We start from the raw sequence: 15,500 nt of genomic DNA, 5'->3' as shown, positions 1-15,500 counted from the left end.
GGAGTTGTAGAGAGCGAGAAGGTCTCCCCTCAGAGACATTAACATTCTGGGGAAGGGTTGATTTTGTTGCCAACTGATATTTTCTACAGGATACTGTGGTATCTTGAAAGACACTCAGCAGATTATTGAAGAATTGCGGAGAGTGGGTGCGAGATACTACCATAAAGTGATTGCAATGAGACAGAACGAGCCTTTGTAACATTGCAAAGGATTTTTTTGGCTGGAGAATACTACTCCAGGAGAGTCACACTCCCACAGGTCACTATAGGTATAAGCTCCAGGCCCTGCAGAGTTGTTCTGACACCAAAATCCAAAGTTCCAGATTCTTTACTCCTAATGAAAAGGTTTGTTGGCTTCTGTTTTTCTAAATGAGGTATTTGTTGTTTCCTTAGAATGCCCTAGAGAGACGAAGAAACTCAAAGACCCATAGCAGATCCAGTAGCAGTGCTCTGACTGGAGTCCTCTCTGCAAAGCAAGGTATTGCATCAACGCAGCACGGTGTTGCATATCTCATTGAATTCCTTCCATCTTGCCTCTTAATTTCAGTAACCCTTTCCTCACCACCAAAGCAAAAATCTTTCCCCTCTCTCCTGCTTATTATTATGTGCTAATTTTTGTCCTTTTCTCAGTTGACTTGACAATATAAAATCTGCCTCTTGCGTACTGCTTCTCCTTTTGTTACTCTTTTGCCATCCATTCTCTCCCCTGTCAATTTTATAAATTTTAATTTTTTTTTTTCAATCTCTAAACCCCTCTGCAACTTTCACCCTGACAAATCACTTCTTTATTCATCTCTTTGCTCTGCTAACAATGGCAATCACAATTTGTATTCCAATGAAAAATAGACTGGGTGGTAGAGGAGGAGCCCTAAATCAAGTTTTCTGCTACTGTTCTGGGAAGCTTTTACATTCAGATGTTTTGCAAGAAATCCTTTTGTCCCCTGTTTGCTACCCATGTGTAGCAAAATGGATTAGTAATGTCTTTTTTCCCCCTTCAAAGAAAATGGCAAGATTAGGAAAGAAAGGGGATGAGAGAATTCTCTGAGCCAAAGAGCGTACCTGGAGCCTGCTGTTTAGGTGTTGGTGTATTCATACACACGCACACGAGATCAGTAGTATTTGTCATGGTAGGTTGAAACTCACTTTTCTGGGTTTGACTTATCTTCTGTCCTCTTCTCCATGTACTTGCATGTATAGATAAAGAGGCAGAGCCAGATTCTGGTTACAGAAGTTAATGATACGAGTGAACATCCTGATGGGGTTCTGCTGCAGAGGAAGAGTTCATGGGTGACTGTATTTTCACATCAGGCTTAAATAACCTGAAGGATATCATAATTCTAAAAAGTAATATAAAAGCTTCCTTGTGGGCTTATGTTTTAATGTAAGTGGGAGAGAAATGACCGGTTTTTGCCAATCTGCAGGCCTGTAGAAGAATAAGTTTGTTTCCTTCTGAACAAAAATAGTTTTCCAAAAGCAGAATTAAGTTACCATAAGATGTGTCTGCCTACACTTGTTCTGGCAGTTGAATAATGATCAGTTTAGAAAGCCACCATCTTTATGCCACCTAGAGATTATATTTCTGGTCTTTTGACTTGGTTAACTGAAGGAAAAAAAAAAACCATATTAATTTAAGTAATGTGAGTAATTCTTTAATGCTAAGTAAAATTTTGTGTCGCATCTCTGTGCGTGAGAAACCAAAACTCATTTGTGTTTTTAACATTATAGTCCAGGAGCTGTTGTCAGAGGATCACGGATGTAGCCTACCTGCCACACCACAGTCCATTTCAGACCTCAAATCACTGGCCACTGCATTGCTGGAAACTATCCATGAAAAGAACATGGTCATACAACACCAAAGACAAACCAACAAGTAGGTAACATGACTTCTAAGTTGTAGTTTTGGAGGGAAATGGGAAGGAAGGCCCATTTTCACAGAATATTCATTGTCGTTTTTAACTCGAGGGTTCTTTAGTTTTTGAGATCAGGTATGTATTTAGAGAAAAATTACATGTTTGAAGTAAAGTCTGGGATTGACAGAGACCTGCCTGCATCTGCTAGGCAAGGATTGGTTTGCAACTCAGCTTTAAGACAAACCATAATAACATGGAGGGGACTTCTAGCAAGTTGTCTGTAGGGAGGGCTAAAGAAAAGCTGCTGGGAGGAAGGCTGCCCTTGAACTAGAGGAGAAGATATGTATTAATTGGTTGTTAATGTAGGAATTTGGTGATGAACACTGGTGGGAATAGTAAATATTGCACCCAGGAAAGGGTCTGAAAAGATTTAGTGTAACGTTTGTCACAGGCTCACAGCCTATGTGTCACCCAAATGATAGGTGTTGGTCTTGTGGTTACTTTGCCAAAAGTTGTGGGAGATAAACACAGTTGGATTGCTACTGTATGATTATTTTTTTTAAAATCATCTGAACTGAACTTTCAAGGAGAGTTTGTTTACTCCTGGCTGTTCTACTCATCAGTACAATTCTTTGTGTCTTGCACAGCTCCTATCATGGCAGAATATAATAGTTTTTGACACATTTTCTGACATTCTGATATTATTGTCCTTATACAGTGCATGAAAATCAGAGCTAGGAAGTGTTCCTTGATTCTGTGCTCAGGTTTTTTTCCTTTTTTTTTTTTTTTTTTTAACACTGAGTCACTACTGGTAATCAGAGGTTATTCAGGCTTCTCAAAAGCACATCAGGACCAGATGCCAGAAACAGGCAGGCATCTTTCGTGAAAGGAAGGAGTAGTACAGAAGTAAACTGTATTGCGCTAGAATAGATGATTCATTTTGAAAATTGATAACTCTGATACTAGGCAGACTCTGTCGCATAATTCTTGGCGATGCGGCACCAGAAGTGGAGGAGCAGTTTATAGCCACTCTTAATACTCTTGAGAAAGCAAATGCCTAATCAGCGAAAGGGAGATGAAAGCTGTGAAAATGTAGCCCGGATCGAACTGGTGGCAGCTCAGTTGCTTCATGTCTGCATGTCATGTAATCCAGGAGGAGTTCCTGCGCTGAGCAATGCTGATGAAGGGCTATCACCCCCTTACTAACCCTTCTGATGTTCCATTAGCAGTAAGAAGGAAAACATCCAGAGAACAGCTTTTGTTATTCCAGTTATAACCAACCTTTGCCTTTTACATCCTGATGCGGTATCATTACCCGGTGTTCTCATTTGCATACTCTTGCTTATAACTATAGCAAAGTTCTTTCATAATTTTGTGTCTTTCTCTGATCACTCTTGCATCTCTCAAATGCATCACTGCAATGATGGCTTTACTTTCCAATACTTTAAGCTATTGAGTATGGGTTTTCTTGAGATAAGCCTTCACAAGGAGATCCAATTCTTTTATCCGCGTGCCCAACCGGTCATATAGAGCCACGGGAAGAGAGACTGGATTTGTGCACAAACTAGTGTTCTGTGCTCAGTAGAAGATCAGGCCTTAGAGGGAGGTGACAGTCCACATCTCTCCTGGGTGCCAACTGTGCTCAGAGCTGTAGTTTGTAGTGCCCAACCGGTCATATAGAGCCACGGGAAGAGAGACTGGATTTGTGCACAAACTAGTGTTCTGTGCTCAGTAGAAGATCAGGCCTTAGAGGGAGGTGACAGTCCACATCTCTCCTGGGTGCCAACTGTGCTCAGAGCTCTAGTTTGTATTTGTATGCCCCATCCCTGGAGGGGTTCAAGGCCAGGCTGGATGGGGCTTTGAGCAACCTGGTCTGGTGGGAGGTGTCCCTGCCCATGGCAAGGGAGTTGGAACTTGATGATCTTCAAGGTTCCTTCCAACCTAAACCATTCAATGATTCTATTCAGTTCAGGGTGCTTCAGGGAAAAAAAAAGAGGATAAATCCTGGGCAAGTTGAGTTAAGAGCCTCAGCAACGTTCCTGTGTGGTATGCTTCTTCCTCCTCCTTTTTGTCACCTTTGGATTTAGTTGGGTTAAGGAAGCTTTTAAGGAGCTAGGAGGAATGGGAAGGACTTCAAGTAGAAACACCTAAGACACAAAAGAGTTAAAGCGAAAAAGGGAAATGCAGCTAGGACATCAGGGAAAAACATCCTTTATTTGAGATGCATTAGCTGGTTGTTGGGGCAATTATTTGCCACATAAAAAGTTACAAGTAAAGACTGCTGACTTCTGAAAATGGGGAAGAAACTGCCCTCCTGTTGGGGAAGGTTAGAGGTGAGTGAGGTCAGTGCACAAGTAAAACAGACAGGTCCATAATCTGGTACTAGGAAGAGGTGCATTCTTTGGTGGAAGACATTTCTCCATTCAGAGTAGGAAGATGAGAAGGATGTGGGCTAGAGAGAATCGTAACTACAAAAGGTTTTAAGTCAGAAGGTAAAAGTCTCCTTCACCCCTCTGTCCTGTTTGCCTGGCCTTTCCTGTGCAAAGAGCATGTTTGAAGGACGCAGTTAATCCTTGAGATTGTTGTGTGAAGAAAATGAGATTTATTGGGTGAGGAACATGGGATTTTGGGGTGGTTGTTTCTTTCAGGGAAGAAGTTCTGCTTTTGATTTTCGATTGATCTGTTAGTGATTCTATTATCAGTAAATGAGGCTTTTCAGACAGGATCAACTTATTCTCCTCCAAAGGGTTAACCTACTCTTGAGTCAAAATGTCTTTTGTTGCTTGCGGATTGAGCTATGGCTGTATAAGTTGACAAAAGCAGAATGCTAGATTTGCTTTCTGACTAACTGAAGCAGTAAGAAGACAATGGATATTTTACTATTTTTTTTTACATAGATGAGGATTTGGATGTGCTGTTGAAGTTGACTTTTTGCCGTTACACTGTTAAAAACATCCGTTGCAATTTGCTCTTGGAACAGACACACTATTATTATTGCCGCTTTTCTAAATATGTGGCATGATAAAAAGAGCTGTGGGAGTATGTGCCTAGGAACAAGCAGGCTAAATCCAGCCTTTATTATTTTTTTTAGCCTCACTTTTAAGAAAAAAAAATTTTGTTGTTTGGGAAGAAAACAAGACATTTTCCCCATGTGATTCATAGCTACTACTGCTAAGTTTAAGTAACATCCTATGTTTTTCCTCACAAGCATGTTAGCTTAATTTGAAAAGGCAGTTGTAAATGAATTCTGTATGCAGTAACGTCTTGTCAGATTAAATAGCTACATAAATGCAAAAATGAACAGCCCTAACCCTGCCTAGCAAGTGGATAAAAATCTTTTTTTCCTTCTGCCTGCCTAGCAAGTGGATAAAAATCTTTTTTCCCTTCTGGCAATAAGCTGTTTATTAGATGTTCTTTTTAGTGCAATTTGTTCCTGAAATTGCCAGCACCCATGCAAGCCAGATCGGTTGCTCTGCTGCTTAGACATGTTGCACTAATTTTAACATTTCCAACTTGGGCAAGCTCGGTCATGACTAAAATTACAAAAAGTAATTGTGTCAGTCTGTAACTGAGTAAATGTTTCCAAGTGCTGTATAGAACTAGATGTGTGACCCTGACAGGCCCTATTTACAGATATTTGGGTAATTGCATGAGGGTAAATGTCTTCTGTAGCAAGATCTAAATGGAAAGTCTGGAGACTTTTTAGTCTGGAGAAGAGAAGGCTGAGGGGGGATCTGATCAATGCCTATAAATACTTAAAGGGTGGGCGGTAGAAGGATGGGGCCAGTCTTTTTTCAGGGGTGCCCAGTGACAGGACAAGAGGAAACGGGCACACACTTGAACATAAGAAGTTCCATCTAAACACGAGGAGGAACTTCTTCACTCTGAGGGTGGCAGAGCCCTGGAAGAGGCTGCCCAGAGAGGGGGTGGAGTCTCCTTCTCTGGAGACATTCAAACCCCACCTGGACACGTTCCTGTGCAACCTGCTCTGTGGGGACCTGCTTTGGCAGGGGGGTGGAGGAGATGATCTCCAGAGGGCCCTTCCAACCCCATATCATTCTGTGATTCTTTGAAAGTGAGGTGAATGGAGCTCAGGTGTGGTTAACCAGCATGGCTCCCTCCAGATTATGGCCATGTATGTTGGGAAGCACAGGAGAGCCAGAAGGGAGTTTCTGAATTCAGGTGGGATCGTTGCTGCTGTCATACAAACAACAGATTTCTGTAAAACCTTCTACTGGAGGGAGGTTTAGACTAACTCCCTTGTTGACCGACAGCTTTAGTCGTGGTCATTAGACACATGACCAAAGGACAATGGAAATACCTACCGATCGGTCGATAACATCATCTTTCTGTTGTAGTCAGAGGACCTGGTCCACCATGGCTAGAGATTTAAAAAGTATATGAGGGAATTTGGTGCTACCAACCTGTGCAGCGCCTTTCAACATACCTACTGTTCCAGGCCACCATAACTCAGTCTTCCCACACCACACAGGGAGGTGGCAAATTATCTGAAGGGGAAAGGAAGGAATGGGGTGAACCACGGTGTGTTCAGGATTGCTTACAATTTCATTATCAAAAAAGGTTTCTATAATAACTCCTAGCTTTATGTAGGGTTCATTTCTGCCATACCTGTCTTCAGATAATGTAGTTTGGAGCAAACTAGAACCATGCTTATAATTGAATGTGTTTTTTGCTTTCTTCCTGAATGAAAGGAGCAGGCTTAAGTATTGTCCTCTCTTTTTGCCAACTATCCTTCAGAGCCACAGAATGATCCTTCTACGTGAGAAGCTGCAACAAAGGTTAAAAAATAGCTCAGTGCCTTTTCTGATGATCCAGTGGAATTATCAGGATCTATTTGCTCCAAAACCTTTAGAAATAGAGTGGTACAGCTGATAAATGAATTTAAGAGAAGCAAGAGAAAAGTGACTTTGCTTTTGTTGTCTAAATAACGAGAGCAGCAGCAATAACTGAGCTTGATGCAGAGGGTTGGGTTTCCTTCTGTGATACGGCTGCCAAAGGAGAGGACTGTGTCTTTTCCCCTTTTTCTGCCCTGGAACTACTTAGGAAAATAATAAGGTGGGGTTTTTTTCCTTTTCCTGGTAGAAGTGCTGAAGTTGTGATCTATTTGTGGTGACAATCATTAGCCATATTAGTGGTGTTTTGTTGGCTCCCTGGCTAAGCTGGCAAGACACAGGACAACTCTTGCATCACCTGTCTGTTCCCTGCCTCTCTAAGCCAGGGCAACTCCATGTCCTTCAGTTGATTCTTGGCTTTAGGGACATGGGATCAGACTCCTCGTGCACAAGGTAGAGCTTCTTGTGACTTCTCTGTGCCTTTCTCCATCACCTGCTGTTGGTGCTGCAGAGCGCAGTTGCTGGACGTCAGGGCATACACTGGGATATGAAAACAGAGTTATTAAGTCTGAGTCTCTCATACCAGATGGAAGCATTCTGAAAGGGAAATCTAGACTCGAACGATTTTGATTGTAATTGGAGAAGACAGTAATAGATCCATCATGATCTCAGTAACCTATTGGATTACTGAATTTCAATGGGGAAATAAACTTAATTGCTTCCAAATGTCTTCTCTCCTCTGCTGGTAAACATGCTGGGCTGTTTGTTTTTTAGCTGATATACACCCCTGTACCTCTCAGAGCTTTATTTGATATTTATTATAAGCTTTCTCTTTCACATTCTCACTCTCATCTCGATACTTTTGTAATCTTGAAAATACTTCCAGGCTTTTGTTGTGACATTGCAGAGCCCTCACAGTAGGGCTTTCAAAAATACTTAGTCCTCGTTAATCGATTTTCCTAGCCCCTTTGGTATTTGCTGGGTTTGCCTTTCTTCACGTCCTGCCCAGGGCCTGCCATCCTGTCAGTAATGACATTCCCAGTATGTTCAAACATCTGCAGCATAAAATCCTTACTGGAGAGCAGGCGGTGCACCATCATATCTGGTGAGCACGGGAGGTGACTATTGCCCTGCTGCCTTGGGGTACGCTGCTTCTTTGCATTTGGTTTGAATTTAACTGGCTTTATCTTCTTGCTGTAATTTGATGAGTAAAACTTGCTGGCCATTATCTCTGCTGTCATGTTTAGAATTGCTGCCTCGTCTGGATTTCTCACTCTGTTGAGTATTGTTTGGGATTTACTTAAAGGCTTCTGACTCCAGGAGAGTCGCTGTGGCTGCGAGGGAAACACAAAAATTCATTTTGGGGAGAAAAGAAGAGCTTTCTTTGCAAGATAGAAATCTCTCATTTGATCTGGGGAGAGAATTAAGACTAAAAGTTAAATCCTGCAGGAGAGCTAACTGCAAGTAGTATTTGTGTAGGAATCGGATACAAAAGAAGAGATGACCCAAGAAATGCAGTGAAAACTGAGTGGGTGATAAAGGCACTAAAGAGCTTGAAGCTTTTTACTAAAGTAGAAAGCAGAGTTCAGCACTGAAACACTAAAATAAAAGATGTAGTGGGAAAGATATTCCTTGCCATTTTAAGCAATCTTAGTGACTGAGAAAGCTCTGTGAATAAAGGCCTAGGCCAAAATTGTGTCTTAGAACTTCAGAACAAATCTACATGTTTCCTTGAGTTTTCTGTATTTTTCTGCATAGCTTTTACCTTCTGGTTTTAGCTGTAGAGAAAGTAAAAGTAACTTGGAAGAGATATTTGCAGGCAAGGAAATAGAAATATTGTGAGTTGATATTCTTCATCTTTACAGAAAGGTAAAGATTGAATGTCCAGTACATCCTAGACTTTTTTTTTTTTCAACTATGGGATAGATTAAACAACTGTATTCTCTTTTTACTCTGGGGGAGGGTGTCCATTGCCATTAATGAAAAGAGATGGCTGTATATATACAAGTTTACTGTACTAGTTAAATAACAAGTTAAAAATTCAGCTGTAGCTGTGCAAGCAATTGGGCTTTGCTTACCTCCGTAGAACAAAGAATCTCACCTCCCTGGGTTTTGTTTTTGTGTTCTTTTTCCACAGAATTCTAGGCAATCGAGTGGCAGAACTAGAAAAGAAATTAAGAACTTTGGAAATTGCTGGCTTGTGGAGTCTTCCAGGTTAGTAAAAATTCAAGAGAACAGTTTGCCTTGTTCAGTTTTCAAGGGTATATTTGCATTTAACAAAAGCTTGGCTATGATTTTTTTTAGTGACAGTTATTTTGCGAATATGCTGTTCAGCACATTTGCAAAATTAGAAACCTCTAATAAACGTTAAGTTGAAACCAAAAATCACTAGACTCTTTAAACTCTAAGTCAAATATGTATAGTGAAAAAAAAAGTTTTCAATACTGGAAATAATCAAATTGTCTCCATAGTCTGCAGCAAAACCAAAAGGTATTATTTTATTTTATTTGAACAGTCATATAAAATGATATACAGGATATTGGCCATTATGTTTTTCAATAAATTTTATTCATTAATTTTGTACTTTTTGTAACTTCCATGGATTTTATCGCTGTCTTTTTAATGTTTTTCTGTACAATCATAAACTCTGAGAAATTGGAAATGTAAATGATCTTAAATTTTCTAGTCCATCTCTCCAGAACAGGCTTATTCCCTGTAGCATCTTAAGTATTGTATTTGGTTTTGAATTACTCAAGTAATGGGAGATTAATCTGCTTCCTAATAGACCTCGCTGTTAGCAAAATGTGCAATATTTAATTTCCATTTACTTTTTGTTTCTTTTCTTCCCATTACACCTAATTGTGTCGTCTTTAACCACTGTAAATTATGTTCCTCCATTGTTGGTGTTTGCATCATTAGGCTTTGTTTTGTTTACAGCTTCCTATCAGTGCTGCTGGGAGTGGGAGATGGTGTGGTTTAGGCTTCTAGTTTTTTGGCTCTGTGGTTTGGTTTTCTCCCACCTACCCTTTCCATCTAGAAGAAAGCATTTGACAAAGCTGAAGAGACCTCCTGACAAACCTGTGCTGTTCAACCTTTGGGCTGATGTGGTGTATTTCCATTTTAGCTTGCCCATTGCAGGCTTTCTCAATCACCTTTCTGGAACTGCCTCTCTTCCTGATGCTTTCCAGAACTGAGGGTCCCAAACTGGTTTCTGTGGATAGCGTACTTAGTACGTTTGTCCCTCCCCACCTTCTCCAAAAGATGCAGGTGAAATATTTGTCTAAGTACCTGCTAATGAGATTTTGTACATTACTACCAATTTGCACCATAAACCCACCAATTTAAGGTACTGTGGGGTTGGATTGTGTTTTTATATTTTTTTTTTAAATAACATTCTGTGAAATTCATACACTAATAATTGCAGTGTTTCTTTGCAAAATGTATTTAAAAAATGGAACAGTGGGAACTTCTTGCACCACTGTTGGTCTCTGTAGGTAAGACTTCAAATTAATGTTTGTACAATAACAACTGTCTCTTTCCTTCCTTTCTTTTGCTGCCTGAAGGCCTGAGCTACAATGTCTCAGTGGGATTTGGGAGTAGGTTCTGCTTGACGTATATTTTTAGTAACTGATTTTAGCAGTACGTTAAATATTGTCACTGCATGTAAATAAATGGCAATGTTACCTGAACATTTTTATGCCTCACAGATTAAGATGCTCGGTCAAGTTAGATGACCACAAGAGAAACAGAAACTGCTCTACCAGACAATTCCTTTAAATTAGGGAAAATAGTAAGAAAGGATGGTCTTATAGAGCTGTAAAGGAATTTTACACTGGATTGTGAGTTCTTTTGAGCCCTGAGGTTTGTTGATTTGCTTTTTCCCTTTAAATAAAGAGTGCACTTTTGTTTCCAAGTGCACTCTGGTCCCAAGGTGGCCAGAAAAAGCCTTGCTACACCTGGTAGGTCACCAATTTTCTTCTCAGAGCACGGAAAGCTTCCGCTCCATAAAACAGCAGCATGTACCAAATAGTGTGGGAACTACCACAGCGGACTCTGCAGCTGAATCTTGGCTCGGGTGAGGGGCAGAGCATGGAGAGGATCTCAGCTAGTCAGACTTAAGGCCAGAGGAAAAAAAAAAAAGATATTTGTTTGAGTTGAACGTTTTTTCGTCGGAAGAAATACCAGATGAAAGCTCGGGTGAGGGGCAGAGCATGGAGAGGATCTCTGCTAGTCAGACTTAAGGCCAGAGAAAAAAAAAAAGATACTTGTGTTGAACATTTTTTCGTCAGAAAAAATACACAGATGAAAGCCGATGTTCAGTCTAGCACTGAAAGAAACACATAAATTGCAGGGTTTTAATCTGAAGTTAATGTTCCTGCTTAGGCATCATTGTCCATATAACATTTATAACATCCGCTGTCACCGTGATATTAATATCTTCTAAATGGTGTTAATAAATGAGCTTAATAAACTTTATCCTATTGAAGAAAGAGCTTGACCAGTTCTGATATATACTTTTTTTTTTTAGTGTCTGAACACTTGCTGGTAATAGCATGCAAATGATCCATTACTCTTTGTAAAAATTTTTTGTATGGTCCGATTATTAATATTCTGAATTGAATGCTAATTGCTAATACAATTTGCTGCACGCAGCACCTGGTCTTCTTTAAAAATCTGTCCTTTACTCAGTACTGCGGGTAAAAACATACGTCTTTGCTGTATTTCACTTGCATATTCCAGCTCCAGTACAGAGTATTTTTTTCCGTGCTGCAGAAGGATCATTTGAGATGCTTTTCCTCTTCCGTAATTTTTTTTTTTTTTTTTTCATTTCTTGCTATAGTGAAGGCAGAATTCTGTTGCAACCTGACAGGGGGAACAAAGCTTGACAAATCCATGTTTCAAAAGCATTAATTGCATTCCTATTGCTGCAGTACATACCCCAGCACTTCAAGGATATAGAAACATCGTTAATGCCTTCAGGATAAAGCTATTTACAGCCAGTATTTTCATAAAGGGATTGGGATAGTCCAGTCAGACTCCATGGGAACGGCTTGACTTTCATTATCTCTTAGTAGGTACCAGAACTTTCTGGGAGCTGGATTTATTCTGGGTGTCTCCTGACCTGGTGCTCTTTGGAAAGTCTTTGTCTCGGACGGGTGATTAGATTTAGGATGTTTCCTTAAGGTGAAACGTGCAAACAGATTTATTTAGAGGGGAGAAGCGGTTGTTCCACAAACGTCCCTTCTTATGGAGATAAATGGAGCGGTAGCTTCTGCCTCCCCAGCCATGACTTATGGGCTGGCAGTTGTTCTGGAGGCCACACAAACCCCACGCTCAGCTGATCTTGCACATTTCCTGCCGTTTCCCCTCCAGGTTTAAGGTGGTGTCAGTCACTAAAAACACGAGCATCCTGAGTAGTGGAGGACTTCCTAAAGGATCTGCAGGTGTTGCTTTTCTCAGTAAAATACGTAAAGACGAGGCATCTACAGCAGAGTCCCAGCTGATGGGTTTCTTGCACTATTTTGTCTGCAAAAGAGCTGGAAAATTGCCCTTTTCCATTTGGCTTCAAACCAAAATGCTCAGAAACATTCTTGGAATTTTCAGATTAAAATCCCTCCTGTTCCCCAGCAGTTCTTAGTTATGCTTAGCTTTTTAATATTTTATTTATTTTAAGGCAGCATTGTAGGATAATATGTATGTGTATCCGTAGAGTAAAAATACAAGTATGATGCGAGCAGTTTCATCACTGAGGCAGAGTAATAGAGAGTAAAGAGTCAGTGTCTGAACACTTGCTGGTAATAGCATGCAAATGATCCATTACTCTTTGTAAAAATTTTTTGTATGGTCCGATTATTAATATTCTGAATTGAATGCTAATTGCTAATACAATTTGCTGCACGCAGCACCTGGTCTTCTTTAAAAATCTGTCCTTTACTCAGTACTGCGGGTAAAAACATACGTCTTTGCTGTATTTCACTTGCATATTCCAGCTCCAGTACAGAGTATTTTTTTCCGTGCTGCAGAAGGATCATTTGAGATGCTTTTCCTCTTCTATATACTTTTTTTTTTTGTCAGGTGACGTATTTGTCATCTGTTTTTTGAGCAGTGCGTGGCTGAACTATGGGAAAGCTAAATCTCAAGGAAGTGCATATTTAATTTTTGAAATGGTGAAACTGGTAGCATCGTTCATTTTCAAAAAAAAAAAAAAAAAGAAAAAATTGTAGGATGTGTTTGAATCTCGTTAGTGCACAATGGATGTAATTGGTGAATGAATGGTTCTAACGCTGTGTTTCAGGTGGAAAGGATACCATCACGTTCAGTGACCCAACCTTGCCCGTGATACAGCGCTCCAGGTCGCCGTTGTTAGCGTTTACTGATAAGCCCCAGAAAACTGACCCTTCCAATCCAAATCATTCTATGATTCTGCCTACCACAAACCTGAGCTTCCCCTGATTGGAAAATGGGCATTAAAGTGAGTCTTTTGCAAGGTTCATTGTTGAAAAGAAAGTGATTTTGGGCCTAGATTTGGCTCTGATTCTCTCTTTGTGAGCCCACTTGCCTTGAGAAGGAAGCAGAGAATGCGGTGTTTGCAGAAGCATTGAATTCTTCGCTTTATTTTGGGTACATTGGGGTTCAAATGTGTATATAGTAAACACCACCTTATTCCTCTCACTATTTGATAGCACTAGACATTCAGATAAGTAATTCTGTATTATTTTTTTAAAATCTGAAAAAAAAATCCAGATTTCCACTGAAAAATAGCCTTAGGAAAGAGATGCCCGTGACTCAGCCTTTTTCTGTCTGGGGTGATAAGAAAGTTTGGGCGCTGCGGACCAGAGATGAGTAGGAATTAATGGGCTCAGCAGCTCCCATGGGTTTAACCAGTTACTCTGGTGTAGGGACCAGCAGAGGGTTGCAAGAGGATGCCCAACCCTAGAGAAGAAAATGGAAGAATTTCCTACTATTGAAAAAAACGTGTATGCCCACTTATTTTGCGATCTGCATGCTTTTCACTAAAGTCCTTGAAAAAACGCATTAAACAGAGGAACACAAAGCTGTATGTTACAAAATAAGAGTTTACAAACCAACTAATTGAAATTCCCTGTGTGCCATCCAACTTGGGAGCGTGATTCACAAGCCTTGTAGCGCAGCAATGCCCCCGTGTCCCTCCTTCGCCAACGGCTGTGAGTCACTCTTAATAAATAAATGGCTCCTCCGACTCTTTGGGGCCACATCTGTTGCTTAGATGCGTGGATACTGAGCTTAGCTCTATTTTTTTTCTGTCACCAAGTTGGTTTTCAGAGAAAAAAATGTGAAAGTGAATGTGTTTGCTGTGTAAATGCTGGCTGGAAGTCAAGAAGTTTCTTTTTTTTGAAGCTTGTCTTGCAATCTTCAGGGGTTTTAGCTCAGGCTTTACTTTTTTATTAAAAAAAAAAAAAAAGGAAAGAAAAATACTCTGTTTTTTACTTTCCTGTTAAAGGTTCCCCCCCTCCAATTCTTTATTCATCGTCTTGTTGAATTTTACTTCCTCTGTTTGATTCTTTCGTATCTTTTTGGATCTGTGGCTACTTTTGACTGTGTATGAATATCTATTGGATGTTTTCATACCACGGCTCCCCTGTATGATTTCATCCTTTTTCCAACACAAAATTCCTTCACTGTTACAGGAAAGCGTGTTCCTCCAGGGACTTTTGCATTTTGAAATAGCCATAGGATTTGTTTTGCCCTTTTTTTTTCCTTTCATTTTAATTAATTTTGCCCTACAGAGGGGAGTTCACTTTGCTGTTAGTATTTTTTTTTTTTTTCATTTCTTGCTATAGTGAAGGCAGAATTCTGTTGCAACCTGACAGGGGGAACAAAGCTTGACAAATCCATGTTTCAAAAGCATTAATTGCATTCCTATTGCTGCAGTACATACCCCAGCACTTTAAGGATATAGAAACATCGTTAATGCCTTCAGGATAAAGCTATTTACAGCCAGTATTTTCATAAAGGGATTGGGATAGTCCAGTCAGACTCCATGGGAACGGCTTGACTTTCATTATCTCTTAGTAGGTACCAGAACTTTCTGGGAGCTGGATTTATTCTGGGTGTCTCCTGACCTGGTGCTCTTTGGAAAGTCTTTGTCTCGGACGGGTGATTAGATTTAGGATGTTTCCTTAAGGTGAAACGTGCAAACAGATTTATTTAGAGGGGAGAAGCGGTTGTTCCACAAACGTCCCTTCTTATGGAGATAAATGGAGCGGTAGCTTCTGCCTCCCCAGCCATGACTTATGGGCTGGCAGTTGTTCTGGAGGCCACACAAACCCCACGCTCAGCTGATCTTGCACATTTCCTGCCGTTTCCCCTCCAGGTTTAAGGTGGTGTCAGTCGCTAAAAACACGAGCATCCTGAATAGTGGAGGACTTCCTAAAGGATCTGCAGGTGTTGCTTTTCTCAGTAAAATACGTAAAGACGAGGCATCTACAGCAGAGTCCCAGCTGATGGGTTTCTTGCACTATTTTGTCTGCAAAAGAGCTGGAAAATTGCCCTTTTCCATTTGGCTTCAAACCAAAATGCTCAGAAACGTTCTTGGAATTTTCAGATTAAAATCCCTCCTGTTCCCCAGCAGTTCTTAGTTATGCTTAGCTTTTTAATATTTTATTTATTTTAAGGCAGCATTGTAGGATAATATGTATGTGTATCCGTAGAGTAAAAATACAAGTATGATGCGAGCAGTTTCATCACTGAGGCAGAGTAATAGAGAGTAAAGAGTCAGTGTCTGAACACTTGCTGGTAATAGCATGCAAATGATCCAT

General features: G+C 40.3%; 1 protein-coding gene across 1 annotated transcript in view; it reads left to right on the top strand.

The window, feature by feature from the left end:
• CCDC149 (coiled-coil domain containing 149) overlaps positions 1-15,500 on the top strand; it is a 68,722-nt gene that overhangs the window by 42,536 nt on the left and 10,686 nt on the right. Inside the window, exons 10-13 of the mRNA XM_014937043.1 lie at positions 393-477; positions 1,725-1,869; positions 8,840-8,916; positions 10,266-10,298. Coding sequence (XP_014792529.1) covers positions 393-477; positions 1,725-1,869; positions 8,840-8,916; positions 10,266-10,298 — 340 coding nt within the window. The remainder of the gene's footprint in view (positions 1-392; positions 478-1,724; positions 1,870-8,839; positions 8,917-10,265; positions 10,299-15,500) is intronic.

Source organism: Calidris pugnax, unplaced genomic scaffold (genome assembly GCF_001431845.1).
Source record: "Calidris pugnax isolate Ruff unplaced genomic scaffold, ASM143184v1 scaffold49, whole genome shotgun sequence".
NCBI classification, from domain to species: Eukaryota; Metazoa; Chordata; class Aves; order Charadriiformes; family Scolopacidae; genus Calidris; species Calidris pugnax.
The sequence above is the reverse complement of the archived record's forward strand: the minus strand, read 5'-3'. Positions and strand labels throughout refer to the sequence as shown.